We start from the raw sequence: 20,828 nt of genomic DNA, 5'->3' as shown, positions 1-20,828 counted from the left end.
TTTGTATAAGTGATTGTTTTTTATCAATAGCAGTTTGCTTAGTATTTACTGGTTAGATTCGACCACTTTTAGCTTTTATGCCAGTAAGCATCAGAATCATCTTAAAGTGGGTAAAAATCAATCATTTTATTTGGCTGAAGTTATAATAGTACAAATATATTTTTCATCGGCTTAATTTCTACACTTTTACATTGATAATAATAGCTTTATTGTATCTTTCAGTGGAAGTTACTGTTCCACCTTTAATAGAAGGATTTCAATGTTTTGAATGTGGAGATATTGAGGGCAATGGAGCAATATCGTTGTCTGACTGTACGTCTGTTCCTACTTGTTCACCGGGACAGGTAATAATACCATTGGCACTTAGGTCAACAGGAAGTATTGAAAAACGATAAAATTTCTAAGACACATGAATGAACAAATCAGAGTTTGTTAAAAAATATTCAAAGAATTGATAAACGATTTTCATTTTTTTTTATTATACTTGGTAGTACCCCTCATTGGTGCATTATGTTTCCTTTTTGGTTATTTTTTGGAAGTCAGATTTATCTGAACTTATTGATATTTTGCCGAAACTTGCAGTATTATAAGATTTAAATGCGATTAACTAAGTGAAAAACAAGTAGTGAACCCCATTTTGTTGCTAGATTTTGCTTCCTTTTATCATATTTTGGTTTAGAGTACTTCTTATATCTAGTTAGTTTTGGATTAAGATCTTTTATATTCTACATTAATTTAGTGGTAATGCTGCTGATGAGAGGTTACTACGTGAAAATCGTGACCTGCAAACCAAATTTTGCAATATTCATATGAGTATTATTTTTTATTACTTTTATATTTTCCTTCCCTTTTCCGTCTACCAGGACTTGACTTTTTATGAGCAACTCGGCGGGTGTTTCTAGAAAAGCAGAGGACGCTTACCCAAACGGTGCACCTGGTCCATGCTCTCAGTTTTAGTCATAGTTTACCATTCCTCGTTTGTCTATCCCGGACTTGACTTTTTATGAGCAACTCGGCAGGTGTTTCTAGAAAAGCAGAGGACGCTTACCCTACCGGTGCACCTGGTCCATGCTCCCAGTTTTTAGTGGAGTCCGAGTTGCTCATTTACTTTTGTTACTTTGTATGTATGATTTTAGTTACTTTATGTTCTTTGTTGTGTGTGTCTGTTTTCCATGTCTGGTCTTTGTCCCTGGATTATATTCTTTTGATTACCGCTATAACCTTGGTTCCCTTGATTACTCTTTTTAGTGGAGTCCCAGTTGCTCATTTGCTTTTGTTACTTTGTATGTATGATTTTAGTTACTTTATGTTCTTTGTTGTGTGTGTCTGTTTTCCATGTCTGGTCTTTGTCCCTGGATTATATTTTCTTTTGATTACCGCTATAACCTTGGTTCCCTTGATTACTCTTTTTAGTGGAGTCCCAGTTGCTCATTTGCTTTTGTTACTTTGTATGTATGATTTTAGTTACCTTATGTTCTTTGTTGTATATGTTGACTATTTACTGGCATATCGTTTCTTTCACATTTAACAGAGTTATTTTCTAATACAAGATCAACAGCCATGAGGTCTTCTTTATTTACTTTGAACTTTATTACACTTATATTTATTAAAACATTCCTTATTTTCTGTAATTATTTTGTTGATATCTTTTATCGATTATTGTTCGAATTGTTACATGATGATGTTGATAGGGTAAACAAGACAATCAGTATCCGAACGGCTAACAAAAGAACATAATCAAAGAATAATTATTAGACGAGGACAATAGACAAACACTACAAAGAACTTTAAATAACCAAAATAATCCTAAAGACCCATCATTCCATTCTTCAGGTATGCCATGCAGCTCTTGATTCCCCTGATTACTCGTTCTTTGTAGTCCATATTTATGGCAATCTCACAAAGAAAGAAGACTGTAAAAATACTATTGTGGTTGATAGATTAAATAATAGATTAAGTATGTAATAATAGGAATTAAAATAATTTCTTTCCTCAGACCTATTTTAAAATATTATATCAAATCAATTCATATCATAAATAACAAGAAAAAAAATAATAACTAGTTTAGTTGATACGCTTTCAGTTTCTACTCCATGTGAGCAACCCAGAGGGTGTTTCTAGAAAAAAAACAGGACGCTTACCCTGCCGGTGCACCTTGTCCATGCTCCCAGGTATTAGTGGAGTCCGGCATGCTCATTTACTTTTGTTACTTTGTATGTATTATTTGGTTATTTTATGTTCTTTGTTGTGTGTTTCTGTTTTCCATGTCTGGTTTATGTCCTTGGATTACATTCTTTTGAATTCCGCTATAATCTTGATTCCCTTGATTACTCTTTTGCGCCTTTTATCATTATTTTCCGTCATTTGGTTGTCCTTTTAGAAACCTCTCTCTGGTGATTGAATACTGGCCTTTCTAATGAAACTGTCTATTCATTTAACGTCTTAACAGTATGGTTGCTATTTCCATGATAATTTTTATATAACTTTTATTTGCCTTGTATAGCTTATTCAATGTTTTGTTTATATGTGTTATCTAATAAGCAATATGCTAAAATAGTTGAAATAATTCACACATTTTATTTTCCTGTTGTTAGTATTCGGAAGCATATATTCATAACCAATTTCTTGCAATCAGAAGGTTTTTTTTATGGAATATTAATCTATGCTTTATGATAACTTGAATCAAAAACCGATATCAATCTCTCATTAGTAAAAAAAACATCTAGGTAAAAATAACTATGACTGTACCTTGGGAATATAGGTAAAAATACGGAAGTGTCAGCAGTAAGATGTTTCAAATGTGTCGAAATCCAATAACATGGTGTGAACGTGAAAATATGAAACAAAAACTATCTGCATACACAGAGAACCGAATAAAACAGATTCTAAAAACTAAAGTTAAGGAAAACAATCGTTGCACACACTCTAATACTGTCAGTGATCGAATATACATTTTAGTGGGAAAAACGTCGTTTTGACGTTAACACGATATTCACCGTTCAAAATAAAAAAAAGCCGTATTTTAGTGTGTGTGTGTGTTTTTTTTTTCTTCGTATGTTTTGTTGTTGTTGTTGAAGTTTTACAACAGCGCACGTCCTTTGCAGCCTCCCATTTTCCCCGCGTTTCAATCAACTGTATGGGTTGTATGTTTAGTTGGCGCACTGTGTATGTTTGAAGAAAAGGTTCAGTAAGGACGTCTTTCCCCGGAATTTTCTAACATTATGTCAGTTGTTAAAACATTCAATTAAAGACTAGTACGTTAAATTTCATCGTAGGTCATTATGTTTTGGACAGTGGAAAAAGAATTTTTCAGTCAGGCTTTTATCACTCATATTTATATAAATTACCGGAAGTTTGGCATGAATTAGTAAATTTAGTACGAGTTCATAGAAATTAATTTAATAAAGATATCATAATGATCAATTTAAGCTAAAGGTACAATTAAAAAAGTCACTTGTTTTATTAAAACAAAAAACAAAAAAGCAAAAGAAGCTTGCATTATAATTGAATCATTTTTCGAATAGTGGATGTCATTATTTTATCTAAACTTTGCACTTGTAAGTTTTTAAGAGGCTGTGTGTGTATTTGTTGTTTTTAAGAGGCTGTGTGTGTATTTGTAGTTTTTAAGAGGCTGTGTGTGTATTTGTTGTTTTTAAGAGGCTGTGTGTGTATTTGTAGTTTTTAAGAGGCTGTGTGTGTATTTGTTGTTTTTAAGAGACTGTGTGTGTATTTGTTGTTCCAATGTAAAGTTTACGTCAAATAGTACAAAGATTGTTTTAAATAGACAATTGATGACTCAGGAAGTTTACTTAAGAAGCAACCAAATTCATCGCAAAATGAAAGAGTTATCTCTTTTTTTCAAAACAATTCAATGCTTTTTATGTAGTTTATTTCTCTTTTTAGCGTAGCATTTCAGAAACCAACACTTTGAGAAAATATGCATTTGCGATATGAAGTAGATGACATTTTTTAAAACAAATTTTTTCATGTATTTCACGTGGACGCCCTCTTAAACGCATACAAAATATGTTGTCGTAATATTTCACGCAATATGTGCTTACATTGTACTTGTGGATACACGTGTATAATAGTTATCTGTTCAATATTAAGTTTGGTAGTATTCGGTTAAAAATTTGTGTTAATTTGTGTTTGTTAAAGCTGCATTAGCTGTCCAATTTGTTCAGGTTTGATTCTACTGAATTTTGCTGATTCAATAAAATAAGTTTGTAGTAAAGCAATTGAAGCAATAAATGTCGATAATACCTACAGAATATTGTACGAAGAACTTTTTTTTAACCAGAAAAGATCGATAGCTCTGATCTAATTTTTGTTCGACATTACATCCGAAGATTGCCGACAGGACAAACACCTGTGTTAAAAATAATTTAACCTTGGTACAAAAATTACCTTTTATCTATTTCTTGATTAGTTTTCAAATACATGATATATAATATTTTTGCGTAAGGTTTTCCATATTGGCTTAGTTATTGGTTCGAGGCTAGTCATATTGAACTGAGGAGAAGTCCAATATTTTTTGCCAAGGACCAATAACGCATTTATACCTTTATTGACTCAGTAGTCTAATACGCAGTCCAATATGACGTATTGGACGGTTAAAAGCCATATCAAGCGGCTAAATCCCGTATTGGCGCACTTTTGTTTTTTGTATTGTATTGACAGTTTTGATCACATTTAGGCCAATATTCAAAGGTTAGTCAACAATGACTATGTTTGAGTCACATTGTATCACAATACGTAAATTTCAAAAGGATCCTTGCGTTATATTCGAACTTTTTTCTTTTACGGCTTGAGCCCGTCGGTGTTCCTTGTTGTTGAATAACAAATTTCGCTTTGCAATCAGATTTGTTATTAAAGAAGCAACCCTTACAGCACATGTGCGGATTAAGGTCATAAGAAGTCACATGCATACGAATTCATATAGGTCGATTTGTTGTCTTGCAAGTCAATAAATATATAGACACCTATTTCATGTATTTAATGCATTTTATTGTGGAAAAAGTACAATTTAGTAGAAATAATTAAAGGTTAAGGTATATTTCAACAGAAACAAAAAAATTATGAAAATGACAGCTAATGCAGCTTTAAAGGAGAAGTAGCACCAAAAATTATTTTTTTTATTATTTTTTTTTTTGTGTATTTGATTTATTACCCTTATACATATATATAATCAAAATGCCCCTTTCAGTCAATTACGTCGTTAAATTGAGGATAAATTTATTCAAAATTGACGATGGCATAAACCATACGAATTTTAATTAGCCCTGTGGTCAGGTGACTGTGTTACGTCATTGGTTTTCAATTCAAAGATCGAGTGGTTGAAATGCGTGGGGCTTCTGCATTTGCTGAGAGTAAAAATATTGAAAGTTATGGTTTTCCAGCGAACGTATACTTTCAGTGGTATCAATTCAAAGCACTTCGAGTAGAAAATGATAAACAATATCAGAAATATTAAATTATTATGTATATGAAGACTAGATTATTCACAGTGACTGTTCGAAGATGACATAGAACTATCTCATAATGTTCTGTCGTGTAAAATTGAACTTTTTACACAAAGTAAATTAAATTCATATTTTAAAATATAAACTGTTCCGATCTCGATCTTTAATGAAAATATTTGTTTCACCTTTTTTTAAGGAACGTTACTCCCGACAAGTATACCAGTACCAGGGAGTGTAACATAAAGTTTCTGCCAGTACAGAAGATAATATAAACCTAAAAAATAATTTTAAAAAATATTGTCCGTACCAGACAACAATCTCCCTTAAACTCACCTAGGGTCACCTATTATATACTGTGTCTTGCGTCAAATTCTCCATGTAAATTGTTTTATTTCAAAATCAATTACATTTCAATTATTACCGAAGTCATACACCTGCGTCAAATATAACACTTTATTTCTATACGACAAATCGTGTACTTTATTTTGCAACCCTTACATTGAGCAATCGAAATGCATAAACCTTACAAGAAATATACAGCCAGTGACCGAATTACTTTATCTTGTAACGTCACAATTGCTTCATTTGATGTCCCCTGCTTCGAACCAAAAATGGTATTTTTTACTTACTTTTACAAAACATTTATTCTTTATTTAAATTTTAATTGCACTGCCTTGAAAACCTCGCAATTTTCTAGATCAAAACCTATATATATCGACTTTATGTTGGTGCACTGATATTGTCCTTTTAAAACCATTTTTTTTTCAGTACTTGACAATCACAATCCTGGTTTTCTTAGATGTTACCAATGCGGGTCGATGAAAGATATTAAGAAATGTTATCATTATGTAGACTGTTCTCCTTCACAGGTTTGTAAACTCAATGTTTATTTAAAAAAAGGACAAAGAATATGGGCATCAAATAAATGTTTGTATGTCACAATTAAAATTCTATACATACGAATTCAACTAACCGGTCGTTCTCATAACATTAAACTTGGTGTATGGATAATGGTTAATGGATAATTAGAAATAGAGAAAAAAAAACAGTAGAATTATAAAAACTTCGTAAATATAAATAATAGAAATATACTTCTAGTTTTCTAGTTAGTGACATGATTTGAATGAGAATCTCGGGTCATATTAGATCACCAAATAGTGACGTAATCGTAATGAATACTCTATTCGAGTGGATCAATATATGGTGCTACATGTACAATGTTATATACTTAATGTAAAGCTCCATGGAATTATTGAAATGATTCATTCAAAACGATTGTGTGCTTGTTATAAAAAGTTGTTATAATGTAGGGTCTCTTTTGATAGTATGCCCCACTACAGCTTCTGAACTTCCAAGCAATGATAAAACTCTGTTTATTAATCCTTAGTGTTAGCTATGTAATACCACAAAATAATAAAGCTTTTCATTGTCTTCAAAAGGAATGTGCGATAACCATGAAAATTGTATTCGCGGGAAGTTTAGGTTTTGCAGAGTACGACAGTTACTGCGAAGAAAAAACGGTAAGATTTTTATTACAATTCTCATATATAAAGAATATTCAAGGGAACCAAAGTTATAGCGGAAATCAAAAGAATGTAATGCAGGGACAAAGATACACGCAACAAAATACATAAAATAATCAAAGTAATACATGCAAAACAACGAAAGTAAATGAGCAACTCGGATCCCCTAAAAACACAAAACAAAACAAAACAAAAACACAAAAAAACAAAAAACAAAAACAAAAACTGGGGGCATGAACCAGGTGTATCGGTTGGGCAAGCATGCTCTGCTTTTCTAGAAACACCCGCCGAGCTGCTCATTAAGATTCAAGTCCTGGGTAGACGGAAGAACAAAGGAAAACTATGACAGGTTGAACAAATCGGATGTTATGGTGCAGATGGATACACCACAACAATCCACGGAGTTTATGATGACGACCATAAAACTTCTGTAGTGATGACGTCAGTCTTGTAACAACATAACCCTGTTCCATATGCCTAATTCCATATATTTATTTCAATCCATTTTGTTGTTTCTTTGCTGTTGATAATTACTATTTTTATCAAGGATAGCAGTTAAATTTGTTCTTTCTACTTAATGTTATTTTCTACATTTCATTCAGGAAGATAACACGTTTCAATTTTCGATACAGTTTTCGAACGCCCATAAGTTATCAGTATTTGAACAATCGAAAAACAGAATTCCAATTAGGTGACTTGCGTTCCATGGAAGAGTGTCTTTAAGGTCAAATAGTAAAAAGCGAAACTATATCGACTGCGTCGGAAAAGGGCAATATATGTGATTGGTATAGTTGTATTCTAAACGTTATGCATATCTTTTAAAAATAAATATATAACATTTAAGAGGGTGTCCACGCAAAAACAAGGCAATCGGATGCAAATGACAAATTGTGCTTGAAGATATTGTTCCTCTATTTCGTATCGGAAATACATGTTTTAGGTTGAATGTAGATTTTTGATTAATTTCAATCATTAAAGATAAATAAGTTAAAAACAAAGCGCGGAAATTCTTTGAAATAGGGCTATAACTCATCATTTCATTGCAAAATTTGGTTGTTTTTTTAGGGTACAATAAAGTCGGTTTTGGAGTCTTTCATTGCCGATTAAATACAATCTTTGCACTATTGGACACATATAATAAAACATTACAGTAGAACAACAGATTCCGTGAGATAAAATTTACCATGTGTCATCCAAATCATAGAAACAGTCTGGTTACAAAATGGAAAGTCTCTCAACTACAATAAAAGATGAAAGGATTTAGATGAATAGACAGTGAATGATTTAATTTAATAAACATTTGTTGTGATTTTACCTTTAACAACTGTAGTGCAAAAGTGCAAACAATTTCCAGTCCTACATAAGCGAACAGGACAAGTATTTGGGCAAACAAAATGTTGTAATACGACTTTCTGCAATGACCACTATAATCCTGCAGGTAACTTGTTTATACACTCATATTTTATTTTATAAATCACATATGATGTATGAAAATTATTGACGAAAACAGGATTTTGCTAGTCAAATATTTAAGTTGTTATACAACACTTACATATCGTGGGAATACATTTCCTACAGACAATCCAAGCAAATGTATTTTCCATAATGAAAAATGTATCAAAAACAATTTTATAGATACTCAACAAAAAAGTCCGGGTACGGTTGAAATTAAAATTATACAATGCAAAGTGATTTTAGAAATGCGCATAAGCCAAGGTGAAAACAAACACAAAACACATATTTTATTTTATAGAACTCTAACAAATAGGCTTCTGGAACAGGGTTGTGTTGCTACAAGATTGAAGTCATCACTATAGAAGTTTTATGGTCGTCATCATCAACTCGTGGATCGTTATGGTGTATCCATCTGCACCATGAAAAACTGATTTATTCAACCGGTCATAGTTTTCCTTTCCTCGTTTGTCTACCCAGGACTTGACTTTTTATGAGCAACTCGGCGGGTGTTTCTAGAAAAGCAGAGCCGCTTACCCTACCTGTGCACTTGGTCCATGTTACCAGTTTTTAGTGGAGTCCGAGTTGCTCATTTACTTTTGTTACTTTGTATGTATGAGTTTAGTTACTTTACTTTTCTTTATTGTGTATGTCTGTTTTCCATGTCTGGTCTTTGTCCCTGAATTACATTCTTTTGGTAACCACTATAACCTTGGTTTCCTTGATTACTCCTTTAAACAATTTCCCGCCAAATATCTCATGTTTGAAAAAAAAACCTTGAAAGAGTTTTATTTTACAATCAATGCTTGTGATTTTATCATACTCATTTCTATGTCAAATATCCTTTTTAATAACATAAACATATAAATACTTATTATCATTTCAAACGCTTTGGCAAATTAAAAAGAAAATGCGTCTTAATAATTTTCCAAGATGACAGAAAAGAATGGTCTTTGTAATGGGTCTGGTCTTCCTTCGAGACATAAAATAACATCGTTAATTACCTCTTTAACACAACGCCAGTTAAATTTTCAAAAGTAACTAATTTTGCTCTCTCTCTCATATAGATGTTATGTTTCAGGTAAAACTTGTCGAGACAATCCTAATGTGAATTGTGATGAGTTAAGATATATCAACGTTTGTTCACTGCAATTTGGTCGTCAGAACTGTCCTGAAACATGTAACGCATGTAAATCATGGTACAACAAGTGCTGCAGAACATATTCTGACGCCAGCTGTTCCACCATTTGGGTGAAAATAAATGTCTACAGAGACAGTTATGTCAATCTTGAGTTGTTTTATCTTCATTTGTTTTTTTTAAGGACAAGTGTATACGACTTTGTTAAATATGTAATAACAAACGTTATGTATTTACCTTTGTAGAGATGTTCTTGACTGACCGATAGAAGTGTACCTGAACGTCAGTAGAAAAGTCAATACTTGTATTATAAACTCTTAATCATAACAAAAGGATGAGTGATTATGAGATTTATGTGATAATCATACTGGTATTGAACGTGGGTCATCCAAAAATGCCTTGTTGCGCACTGAACATACACCTAAATAAAACCCGCATAAAAAATAAACTTAAATGAATTTAAGTCAATCCACTGTAATTTGATTAGTTCAACAAGAGAGTAACATTCTGTACCTTCACATGTTATCAGAGGGTAATAATGTTTTTATTAAGCTCCCTCCATTGGATCCGGTAGTAGAAAGTACCCATTCAATCTGGTTAAATTTTGGGTTTGAAAGGAACCAATTTTTGTACCAACCATCAATAATTTGAATAATATTTATAAATAAACAGCATCAGGTTTAGAAAATGTTTCTCCCCTGAAGACGTTAAAATGCCTTATCTACCATAAACTTGTGCCTAAATAAAAAAATATTGTTTTGTCAAATTTAATAATTTTTAGGGTGGGGAGAAGGTAAATTTGCTTTAAAGACAAAGACAAAAAGTCAGGTAACATATACTAGAACAAAGGGTTGGGAGCAATATCCTGCGGTAAGTTAAAACAAATCTATCAATCATGAAATAGTTTATAAAAGCAAAGATATAATAAATAATCACATGTCTGTTAACGTCCTTAAGACATTCTATGGGTGATGATAATATGGCTCACCCTACTGTTAATTGAATACCGAAGCTTTACAAATGTCCTTACAAACAGAATAATATTGCTTGGTTTGCATAGTGCACGACTAAACCCTATCAAAACTTTCAACTCCACTCACGGTAATATGATAAAGCCTACTACACAAGTCACGTGAATCAGTTAGAATTCTTGCCGACAACATTTTTTTTTTAATTTTGGGGACATGTGTTCCAACATACGATACTAATACCTAAGGAAACTAACTTTGCGATACCCTGCATATTGTTATGCTATATCAAGTTTAATGTCGAATCCCGACGTATTTGGTTTTAAAAGTCTAATGGTGATTTTTTATGATCTATAATTAACTTGTCTATTTAAAATAATTCCAATATTTCCGCACTAATTACTTTATTTATATCATGACACTTTGTTGAATTGAATGATATTGTTTAAGTGTGAATTATTTTTAGGGGACCTTTTTTGTCTAATGTCGGGGAACTGCAACAATGTTGTTAGACTACTACCGGATTTTTTACTTTGTAATATGACGGGTGCCGCTGGCGAAGAAAAAACATCCTAACCTTTCGGAGGACATGATATCAAATTATTGTGTGACGTCTTGTTTTCAATATCTTTTATATATACACTTCTTTTTATAAATGTTTCTCTTTTTTTGGTTTGCTTCACTGTGTATGGAGATTGTCTTTGTGTTCTGTTTTCAGGATAAGATAATTACAAATATGATTTGTAATTCTCCATGAAAATTCTTTTTAGGTACACAAATAACACAAGTATAACATCAGTTACATGTGTCTTAACATACTTTCGTTATTTCTGGTAAGGTCATTCTGGCATTGAACACAATTTAAAATGGCTCTTATACACATTTTTCATATCATTAACTTAATTTCAATATTAAGAGAACTTGTAATGTAATGCAATAATGCTTTTCTTTCCTGCTGTAATCAGAATGCAGTTATTAAGTACTACAAATATATCTCAAATATTTAAATATTTAAAATCTGGAGCTAACTTTCTGTATGTGTTCTTTTGATATATTTGTAAAAACAGGAACAGATGCCAGCTAGAACAATTCCATTCTTAATGACATCAATATTACTCTACGTATCCGGTTTAAAAGGATTTCCTTTTCATAACAAACTCTGATTACGAACATTTTTTTTGTGGATTGTAGGTAGATTGTAGCAACATAAAATTCTAAAAACGCTTAACAAACACATTAGTGACCATTAATTTCAACAGTCAGGAAAAAACATTACAATATTAGACTCTTCCTTGTTTTGTCACTCATTGAAAAGGACGAACAACAGCAGACACATCTGAACTACCACGCTATAGAACACGCACTTATAAAACTAAATCATGTTTGTCACATCATGATAGATATACGTCATTTTTATATAAAAAAAATACCAGAGAAGTAATGAGAACTACAGGAACGCATGTTTTGTTACTCTGCTGCGTAATTGTCAATGAAGCACTGATTTCTGTCAAAGGTAGGTTAAATTTTAATGTCTAATTTAAACATATATTTTTCATAGAATATTTGAACAATCAAAATTTCGGTGGTAAAAAAATCAATCACACCTCCTTAATTTCTAACAACTGTATGTTTTTTTCTGTTATTGCGTAATTAAATGAATCCCTAAATGATCAAGATCAGTAATTACTGTTTGAAAAATATGTATACAACTGTTTATGAAGGACATCTAAAACAAATAATAAATAAACAAAAACAAATTAACATTTTTAATTTTCCTGTATATGATACAAGGCATAACAGACATAGAGTCTGTCACGATTTATGACAATTTATTCCGCGTGATTCACTACATGGACGTGTTAATTTCGGGTATGCTTGATTTCAGGTGGAATTACTTACGAATCCGATAGGGTTCCTTTTTAGCTTTCCAATTTTAATGAGATGAGCAACAATTGGTGCCCTATTATATTCATCATTAGACTTTATTCTATTTCATCTCATTTCCACATTGAACTCTACACGCTTGATCCCTGTCGTGGTATAAGAGTGTAACACCCCTTCTATATCTTAATTAGGAAAAAACGCTATTATACATCGTCTTTCATCAATCCGAACTTAACCGGAGCTTCAATGAAGGTCTATTCGATATCTAACTGATTTAACTACTGTTATTCCATAATTCTTCATTAATGCATTTAAAACCCATTTTTGCAAACAAAAGTACATGTACACTTCATTTTGGTTAAAGATACATGAACAGTGTACGATTTAACAACACAGGTAAACCAGGAGAAAAAAAACGGTTAAAAGTTAAAAGTAATTTACAACATGATCCTCTCAAAGATCTTAGGAATCGCATTCCAAAATTGTAGATTTTATAATAATATACTGACGAATTTTTCTGTATTCCCCTAATTTCTCTTTCTATATCAATTTTGATTTTGTTACATAAATTGTGTAGAACACATGGGACTATACAAAATCATTTTTATTACAGCAATATCTGACTTGTACGTTGGATGTTTCAACAATCAGAATCATTTTATTTTCAAAGGAGAACTTACACAGGATCAGTTTATGTCAACGTCACGATGCATTGACTTTTGCAGCAACCTTAACTATTCTTTTGCAGGAACAGAGGTAAAACTACATTCATAACAACTTTTTTCGTTATCGAAACGCCTTATATTGGAAAAAGTTATGAAACTGTATTTCAGTCTTTTGTAATTGTTATGTGAAATATAGTAAAATGTTTTCAATTTATGAGATTTAAACAAAAATGGTAAACAGAAAGATAAAATAAACACAACAAATATGAAAATACGTGTTTTTACATGAGTAAGGCCAAGATGTGAGGCATATTAAACTGAATAATTATACCATGAAAAACACGTGTGTAAAAGTCAAACCGTATAGAACAAGCCTTCCATTTAATTACACATTATTTGTATTTATTTACGAAACATACTTCCAGATTCCTTGTTCAAAATATGAAGTCGATCGAAACAAGTGTTGAGATATCTCGGAAGTTTGTGTGGTCTTTCCGACATTGATCTAAGTATTTCTGTTTAATCATAAACTCAGCAAATTCGGGGTGGTTTTCATAGCAGACTTTTGTAATATCAGAATATTTCATTTTCGAATTTAGAGGTTGAAAAGTATTATTTTAAGTAATGTCCCAAACAGTGCATTCGAAGCCACTTTGGCTGGCTGAAGATTTTAAAATATAAATACATGTAATAATAATATGTTAAATCAGATTGTACTTTATAAATGATTCTTTATATTCCCGTATATTGTTCTATCTAAGCATATAATTCCATAGGACTCTAAACATTATAGTATTTATGTATTCCTGTGTAGCAGAATTGGGTGTGTTTCAATACAAAAATGCCAGTTTTCTTTATTGTAAATTTCGATATGCTGTACACGTGTTTAAAGAAGTAACCTCTCATCAGCAGCATTAAAATCAATTGATAGGAAGATCATAATCAAAATATTAGTTGTATACAGGAAGTACTCATAACCAAAACTATCGAAAGAGGGAGCAAAATCCATCACCGAGGGGTTCTACCATATGCAATGCCAGGAAGGAAACCTCAGTGTTTTACGTATTTTTAAATTTGGAATACTGCAAGATTTTATAAATAGGAGAGACAAAATATAATATAATTTGGGGTCAGACAAATCTGACTACTGGGTATATATAAATCATTCTTTAATTTCATAAAGTATTATTTGATACCTAGTCATTTTTTTCCTCATTAGGCTGGTTATTTATGTTTTTGTGGAACAGGGGAGAATATACTAATGAAAAACAAGATTCATGACAACAAGTGTAATATTAGATGCAGTGGAAGCCGTTTTGAAATTTGTGGTGGAAATTGGAAAATTACCATATTTAATTTAACGGTTACGAGTGAGTAAAATATATGACGGCATCCGTAAAGTTAGCACAAGTGAGTAAAATATATGGCGGCATCCGTTAAGTTAGTTGATAAGCACAGTTTTAATTTGTGGTGAATATTATTCAATATAATTAAGATATGGTGAATTGTGTGAAGAAATCTTTTGTTCAGTTATATATCATTGTATTAATATTTCATGTATGTTGTACATACAAGACAATGTTAACGACATATAAGAGCGTCGTTCGTAAAAGTGGGGGATAAAAAATAAATTCTCGGTTACCTTGTTGTAATACTGTGAATTCTGTAAACGAAACATATGTCCAGTTATGCAGCATATGGCAATTGTGTATCAGTTCTACAGTACATATCTTTCACTTTTTTAACCTAGAATTTTAACTATTGTTAAAGACAGTTAGATTTGTGGCGACTTTCTATAGCTTGATTGTACGGAAAGGCCATGTTCCCCTAATGTACTGAAATGACATTGTCATCTATTTTGAACGTAAAAGAATCGTCTCACAAAAAAGACAGAAAAGAATTTAAATACCAACATTCTTTAGGAGTGCGATTATAAAATGGTTATCATTTTTTCTATGAATTACATAGTTTGTTATTCAAATGTTAGACAGTCTACAACTATTTAAATACAATTTGCTCCTTTACTTTTGAAGCTTTCTAAATAGATATCAGGAGCTTTTGCAATTTATAAGAGTAATCAAGGGAACCAAGGTTATAACGGTAATCAAAAGAATGTAATCCAGGGACACAAAGTCCAGGCATGGAAAACAGACATACACAACAAAGAACACAAAGTAACTAAAATCATACATACAAAGTAACAAAAGTAAATGAGCAACTCGGACGCCACTAAAACTGGGAGCGGTCTTTGTCCCTGTATTACATTCCTTTGATTACCGCTACAACCATGGTTCCCTTGATTACTCTTTAACGATATATTCAATATGATCGTTCCATAATCCATTGTTCGATATTATAACTCCAAGCTGTTTATGACTAGTTACCTCTTGTATGTCTTGTTGATTCATTGTCAACGGCGGGTGAAATGGTTTGATTTGTTTACGTGAAATGACCATTGACTTAGTTTTTTTGCGGATTAAATTTTACGAACCACCTTTCTGACCATTGGTGAATTTTATCGATATCCCTACTGCGATTATAAAATGGTTATCATTTTTTCTATGAATTACATAGTTTGTTATTCAAATGTTAGACAGTCTACAACTATTTAAATACAATTTGCTCCTTTACTTTTGAAGCTTTCTAAATAGATTTCAGGAGCTTTTGCAATTTATAAGAGTAATCAAGGGAACCAAGGTTATAACGGTAATCAAAAGAATGTAATCCAGGGACACAAAGTCCAGGCATGGAAAACAGACATACACAACAAAGAACACAAAGTAACTAAAATCATACATACAAAGTAACAAAAGTAAATGAGCAACTCGGACGCCACTAAAACTGGGAGCGGTCTTTGTCCCTGTATTACATTCCTTTGATTACCGCTACAACCATGGTTCCCTTGATTACTCTTTAACGATATATTCAATATGATCGTTCCATAATCCATTGTTCGATATTATAACTCCAAGCTGTTTATGACTAGTTACCTCTTGTATGTCTTGTTGATTCATTGTCAGCGGCGGGTGAAATGGTTTGATTTGTTTACGTGAAATGACCATTGACTTAGTTTTTTTGCGGATTAAATTTTACGAACCACCTTTCTGACCATTGGTGAATTTTATCGATATCCCTACTGCGATTATAAAATGGTTATCATTTTTTCTATGAATTACATAGTTTGTTATTCAAATGTTAGACAGTCTACAACTATTTAAATACAATTTGCTCCTTTACTTTTGAAGCTTTCTAAATAGATTTCAGGAGCTTTTGCAATTTATAAGAGTAATCAAGGGAACCAAGGTTATAACGGTAATCAAAAGAATGTAATCCAGGGACACAAAGTCCAGGCATGGAAAACAGACATACACAACAAAGAACACAAAGTAACTAAAATCATACATACAAAGTAACAAAAGTAAATGAGCAACTCGGACGCCACTAAAACTGGGAGCGGTCTTTGTCCCTGTATTACATTCCTTTGATTACCGCTACAACCATGGTTCCCTTGATTACTCTTTAACGATATATTCAATATGATCGTTCCATAATCCATTGTTCGATATTATAACTCCAAGCTGTTTATGACTAGTTACCTCTTGTATGTCTTGTTGATTCATTGTCAACGGCGGGTGAAATGGTTTGATTTGTTTACGTGAAATGACCATTGACTTAGTTTTTTTGCGGATTAAATTTTACGAACCACCTTTCTGACCATTGGTGAATTTTATCGATATCCCTACTCAGTATCTCTGCCGATTCAGCTACATTATCTATCTCTAGATAAAGACTTGTATCGTCAGCAAATAATTTAATAGATGCATCGAGTTCGTCCACCATATCAATAATAAATATCAAAAAGAAAAGAGGTCCCAAAATAGAACCCTGTGGAACACCAGCATTTATTTCCTTTCAATCGGACTTTTTCCCGTTACGGACTACTCTCTGTCCCCTACCTGAGGTAATTGTTAACCCAATTTATTAAATTGCCAGATATTTCATATTTTTTTCCAGCTTAAATAATAACCTCTAATGCCAAACGCGATCAAAAGCTCTGCTAGTATCGCAAAATTCTATACGAACTTCCTTCCCGCTGTCTAATGCCCTACCAAACTTATATGTAATATAAACAAGTTGGTTGATTGCTGAGTCACCGCAAGTGAAGCCTGACTGGTTAGGAGTAATAACATTATGATCTAAACGAAAATTGTGTATATATTTTTAAACATAACATTCCATATATTTTGATATGATGGAAAGCAGGGAAATGGGTCTGTAATTTTTTAGGTCACTAGGATTCCCATTTTTGAAAACGGGGCTTCCCTTTAATATAAATCTACATTATGTATTAAACATAACCAAAAGCTCAAGAAGGTTATAAAGGGAATGGTTGAAATATGTTTCATCATGGATATGAAGTAATTCCTGTCCAGCGGTTGCGCAACTTCTGTAATACATAATTAGCCGTTTAAGGAAATAAGAAATTACTTGTTTAGTTTTCAAAATTGTGTTAGTCGCTAAAAGAAAAAAAACATTTTTACGCATTTTTTTCCTTTGACTGTATTTAGTGCACTAATTCTATGCCGTAAGGGTCATTGAAACAGTGAAACCATTCACATGTTTCGGTAAAAAATATAAAACATGCAAGCTTAGTCAAGCCTGGACTTTAACTTGCACATAGAAAATACTGGACGTTTAAAATCGAATTTCGTTATAGGCGTGATGAATGTGACTTCCCAATTGTAAACATCTTTTGTTTTGTTAATATACCTAAATTCCAGCATATAAAAAATGCATTTCAAAATTTATTCTTTACTGTCAAGTCTGTTTTTTACACTGTGGAGCACATATATTGTCAAAGAAATTTCTCAATTAATGATTTGTTAAGCCTTTCGTTGATATCATCACCACGGACGTTTTACGGTCGTCATCAAATTTGTTTGACCAATATGAAGTTTTTATCTCACTGCAGATAGGACATGGTATCATTTAGATTCCCTATCTTCCCGTATTGACAACCTTCCGAACTCAGTGTAGATCCTTTGACATAAATATGATTCATTACAGGTTTTTTTTTTTCCAAGCAGTAACATGACGTAATTACAGTACTATCATACTTTGTTGAATTTGATGACATCGCCTAAGTGTGAATTGTTTGGAACCCTTTATGACTCGTGTAGGGGAGCTGCATTACTGTTGAGTTTTATCGGATTTCACCCATATATAAGTCATCTTCTTTGTTCGATTGGCTGCTTTGGTGATGTAGATTGCCTTTGTTTCCAGTTTTCACGTTCGGTTGACTGCTATGTTGATGTAGATTGCCTTTGTTTCCAGTTTTCACGTTCGGTTGACTGCTATGTTGATGTAGATTGCCTTTGTTTCCATTTTTCACGTTCGGTTGACTGCTATGTTGATGTAGATTGCCTTTGTTTCCAGATTTCACGTTCGGTTGGCTGCTTTGTTGATGTAGATTGCCTTTGTTTCCAGTTTTCACGTTCGGTTGGCTGCTTTGTTGATGTAGATTGCCTTTGTTTCCAGTTTTCACGTTCTGGTCATGTATTTTGATTTTGACATGTTGATTACGTTTATCTTTTTGCCGATATAAACGTATCATTATAAGCTTGTGACTCGCTCTTAAATGTATATAAATTCGTCTACACTGATTTCATATTGACCACTTGAGACACTTTCGTCAAAGAAAAACGCTGCATCTATATCCATTTAAAAGACCTGCTAAACAAAACTTTTCAAAGACCAACATGTTATTTGATTGGAAATCCTTGGCCATTACCATAAAACTTACATCCAGAAATTATGGTAAACCGAGGTATTTTTTCCCGGTCCTAGATCTATTTTAACGATAAATATTTGGAATTTTACTTTAAAGGGAACATATTAATTGCTTCGATCGCACTTATGTTAAAAACGTAATATTTTATTTATGCTACTTGTCAATATTTTTCCCGTTTTTTTTTCTTTTGTAGAAAAAGAAAAAGTTACTGAGTCTCCAGTCCAGTTACAGTTTAATTCTACAAACTTTGATATCAGCAATGAAGCAGTTTTTATTACAAACACGCCTAGTACATACGACGCAAAAACACACATAAACAATGGTTTTGTGTCAAATAAACAACCAACAATGGAAATAGGAAAGAAGATACAAGAAATTCAGAAACTTCTGAAAATTGATAAATCTAATATTTCTTCTACTCTACGAAGAAAAGTTTGTGCCCTTGATGATAGACCTTCTGCCAGAGCTATAGGATGGGTTGGGTCGTTTATCCTTATAACATTAGTTTCTGTTGTTGTGTTTGTCGATGTAATTACATGTCTTAATTAGTGACGACGTTTATGTGTTTTAAGAAAAGAGAAGTCTTACATGCTTTTTGATATGCAACTTTGGTCGTGCTACGATTACCATTTAAAAAATTTACAATTACAGCCTTGCAAAAAATAAACATATTGAACTCACAAATCTCTGTCAATTATATAAAGTAACTGAAATAAAAATCGTTCCTTAAGTTTCTTAGAAAATTTAAATTTTTAATAAATCATTCCGAGATTTGCGTTTAGTACATAAACACAAAATGTGTTTGTGGTGACCCCTCATAGAGGGTGGCAATTCTAAAGAAAGAAAGAAAGATGTGTTTGTTGTTACCACTCATATAGGGTGGCAATTATAAAGACAGAAAGAAAGATGTGTTTGTGGTGACCCATCATAGAGGGTGGCAATTCTAAAAAAAAAAAGGAAGATGTGTTTGTGGTGACTCCTCATAGAGGGTGGCAATTCTAAAAAATGAAAGAAAGATGTGTTTGTGGTGACCCCTGATAGAGGGTGGCAATTCTAAAGAAAGAAAGAAAGAACGATGTGTTTGTGGTGACCCCTCATAGAGGGTGGCAATTCTAAAGAAAAAAAAGAAAGAACGATTGTTTGTGGTGACCCCTCATAGAGGATGGCAATTCTTAAGAAAGAAAGAAAGAAAGATTTGTTTGTGGTGACCCCTCATAGAGGGTGGCAATTCTAAAAAAAGAAAGAAAGATGTGTTTGTGGTGACCCCTCGTAGAGGGTGGCAATTCTGAAGAAAGAAAAGAAAGATGTGTTTGTGGTGACCCCTCATAGAGGGTGGCAATTCTAAAAAAAAGAAAGAAAGATGTGTTTGTGGTGACCCCTCATAGAGGGTGGCAATTCTAAAGAAAGAAAGAAAGATGTGTTTGTGGTGACCCCTCATAGAGGGTGGCAATTCTAAAGAAAGAAAGAAAGATGTGTTTGTGGTGACCCCTAATAGAGGGTGGCAATTCTTAAGAAAGAAAGAAAGAAAGAAAGAAAGATGTGTTTGTGGTGCCCCTCATAGAGGGTGGCAATTCTTAAGAAAGAAAGAAAGATGTGTTTGTGGTGATCCCTCATAGAGGGTGGCAATTCTAAAGAAAGAAAGAAAGAACGATGTGTTTGTGGTGACCCCTCATAGAGGGTGGCAATTCTAAAGAAAGAAAGAAAGAAAGATGTGTTTGTGGTGACCTCTCGTAGAGGGTGGCAATACTAAAGAAAGAAAAAAAGATGTGCATGTGGTGACCCTTTACAGAGGATAGAAATTCTAAAGAAAGGAAGAAAGATTGTATCTGGTGACTCTTCATAGAGGGTAGAAATTTTAAAGAAAGGAAGAAGATTCTTAGAGGTTACACAGTTATTTCTAATTGTGAAGAAATTGTTAATGGTACATTATGAAAGTAAACAGATA

General features: G+C 32.6%; 1 protein-coding gene across 2 annotated transcripts; it reads left to right on the top strand.

Annotated features, from left to right (window-relative positions):
- The first annotated feature begins 11,856 nt into the window (after positions 1 to 11,856).
- On the top strand, positions 11,857 to 20,593 carry LOC148611011 (uncharacterized). 2 transcript variants are annotated; one of them, XM_088591049.1, is made up of 4 exons: positions 11,857 to 12,056; positions 13,098 to 13,183; positions 14,312 to 14,462; positions 19,077 to 20,593. In XM_088591049.1, exons 1-4 carry the CDS (start codon positions 11,984 to 11,986, stop codon positions 19,430 to 19,432), a joined length of 666 nt encoding a protein of 221 aa, XP_088447175.1. In that variant the 5' UTR covers positions 11,857 to 11,983; the 3' UTR covers positions 19,433 to 20,593. The 2 variants fall into 2 exon arrangements, with proteins under 2 accessions (XP_088447175.1, XP_088447174.1); XM_088591048.1 differs by having other exon boundaries at positions 13,041 to 13,183.
- Positions 20,594 to 20,828: the final 235 nt, after the last annotated feature.

Source organism: Perna viridis, chromosome 7 (assembly GCF_037379345.1).
Source record: "Perna viridis isolate PV_CMFRI_1.1 ecotype Kerala chromosome 7, ASM3737934v1, whole genome shotgun sequence".
Classification (NCBI taxonomy): domain Eukaryota; kingdom Metazoa; phylum Mollusca; class Bivalvia; order Mytilida; family Mytilidae; genus Perna; species Perna viridis.
Note: the sequence above shows the minus strand (reverse complement) of the source record. Positions and strands in the feature narration are given on the sequence as shown.

What these genes read in the sequence shown, in the direction of transcription:
- LOC148611011 (XM_088591048.1), top strand. Translation starts at nt 11,984, where the DNA reads ATGAGAACTACAGGAACGCATGTTTTGTTACTCTGCTGCGTAATTGTC. An exon ending in ATTCTTTTGCAGGAACAGAG is followed by an intron (nt 13,184 to 14,311) that starts GTAAAACTACAT and finishes TTTCCTCATTAG; the next exon opens with GCTGGTTATTTATGTTTTTG. An exon ending in ATTTAATTTAACGGTTACGA is followed by an intron (nt 14,463 to 19,076) that starts GTGAGTAAAATA and finishes TTTCTTTTGTAG; the next exon opens with AAAAAGAAAAAGTTACTGAG.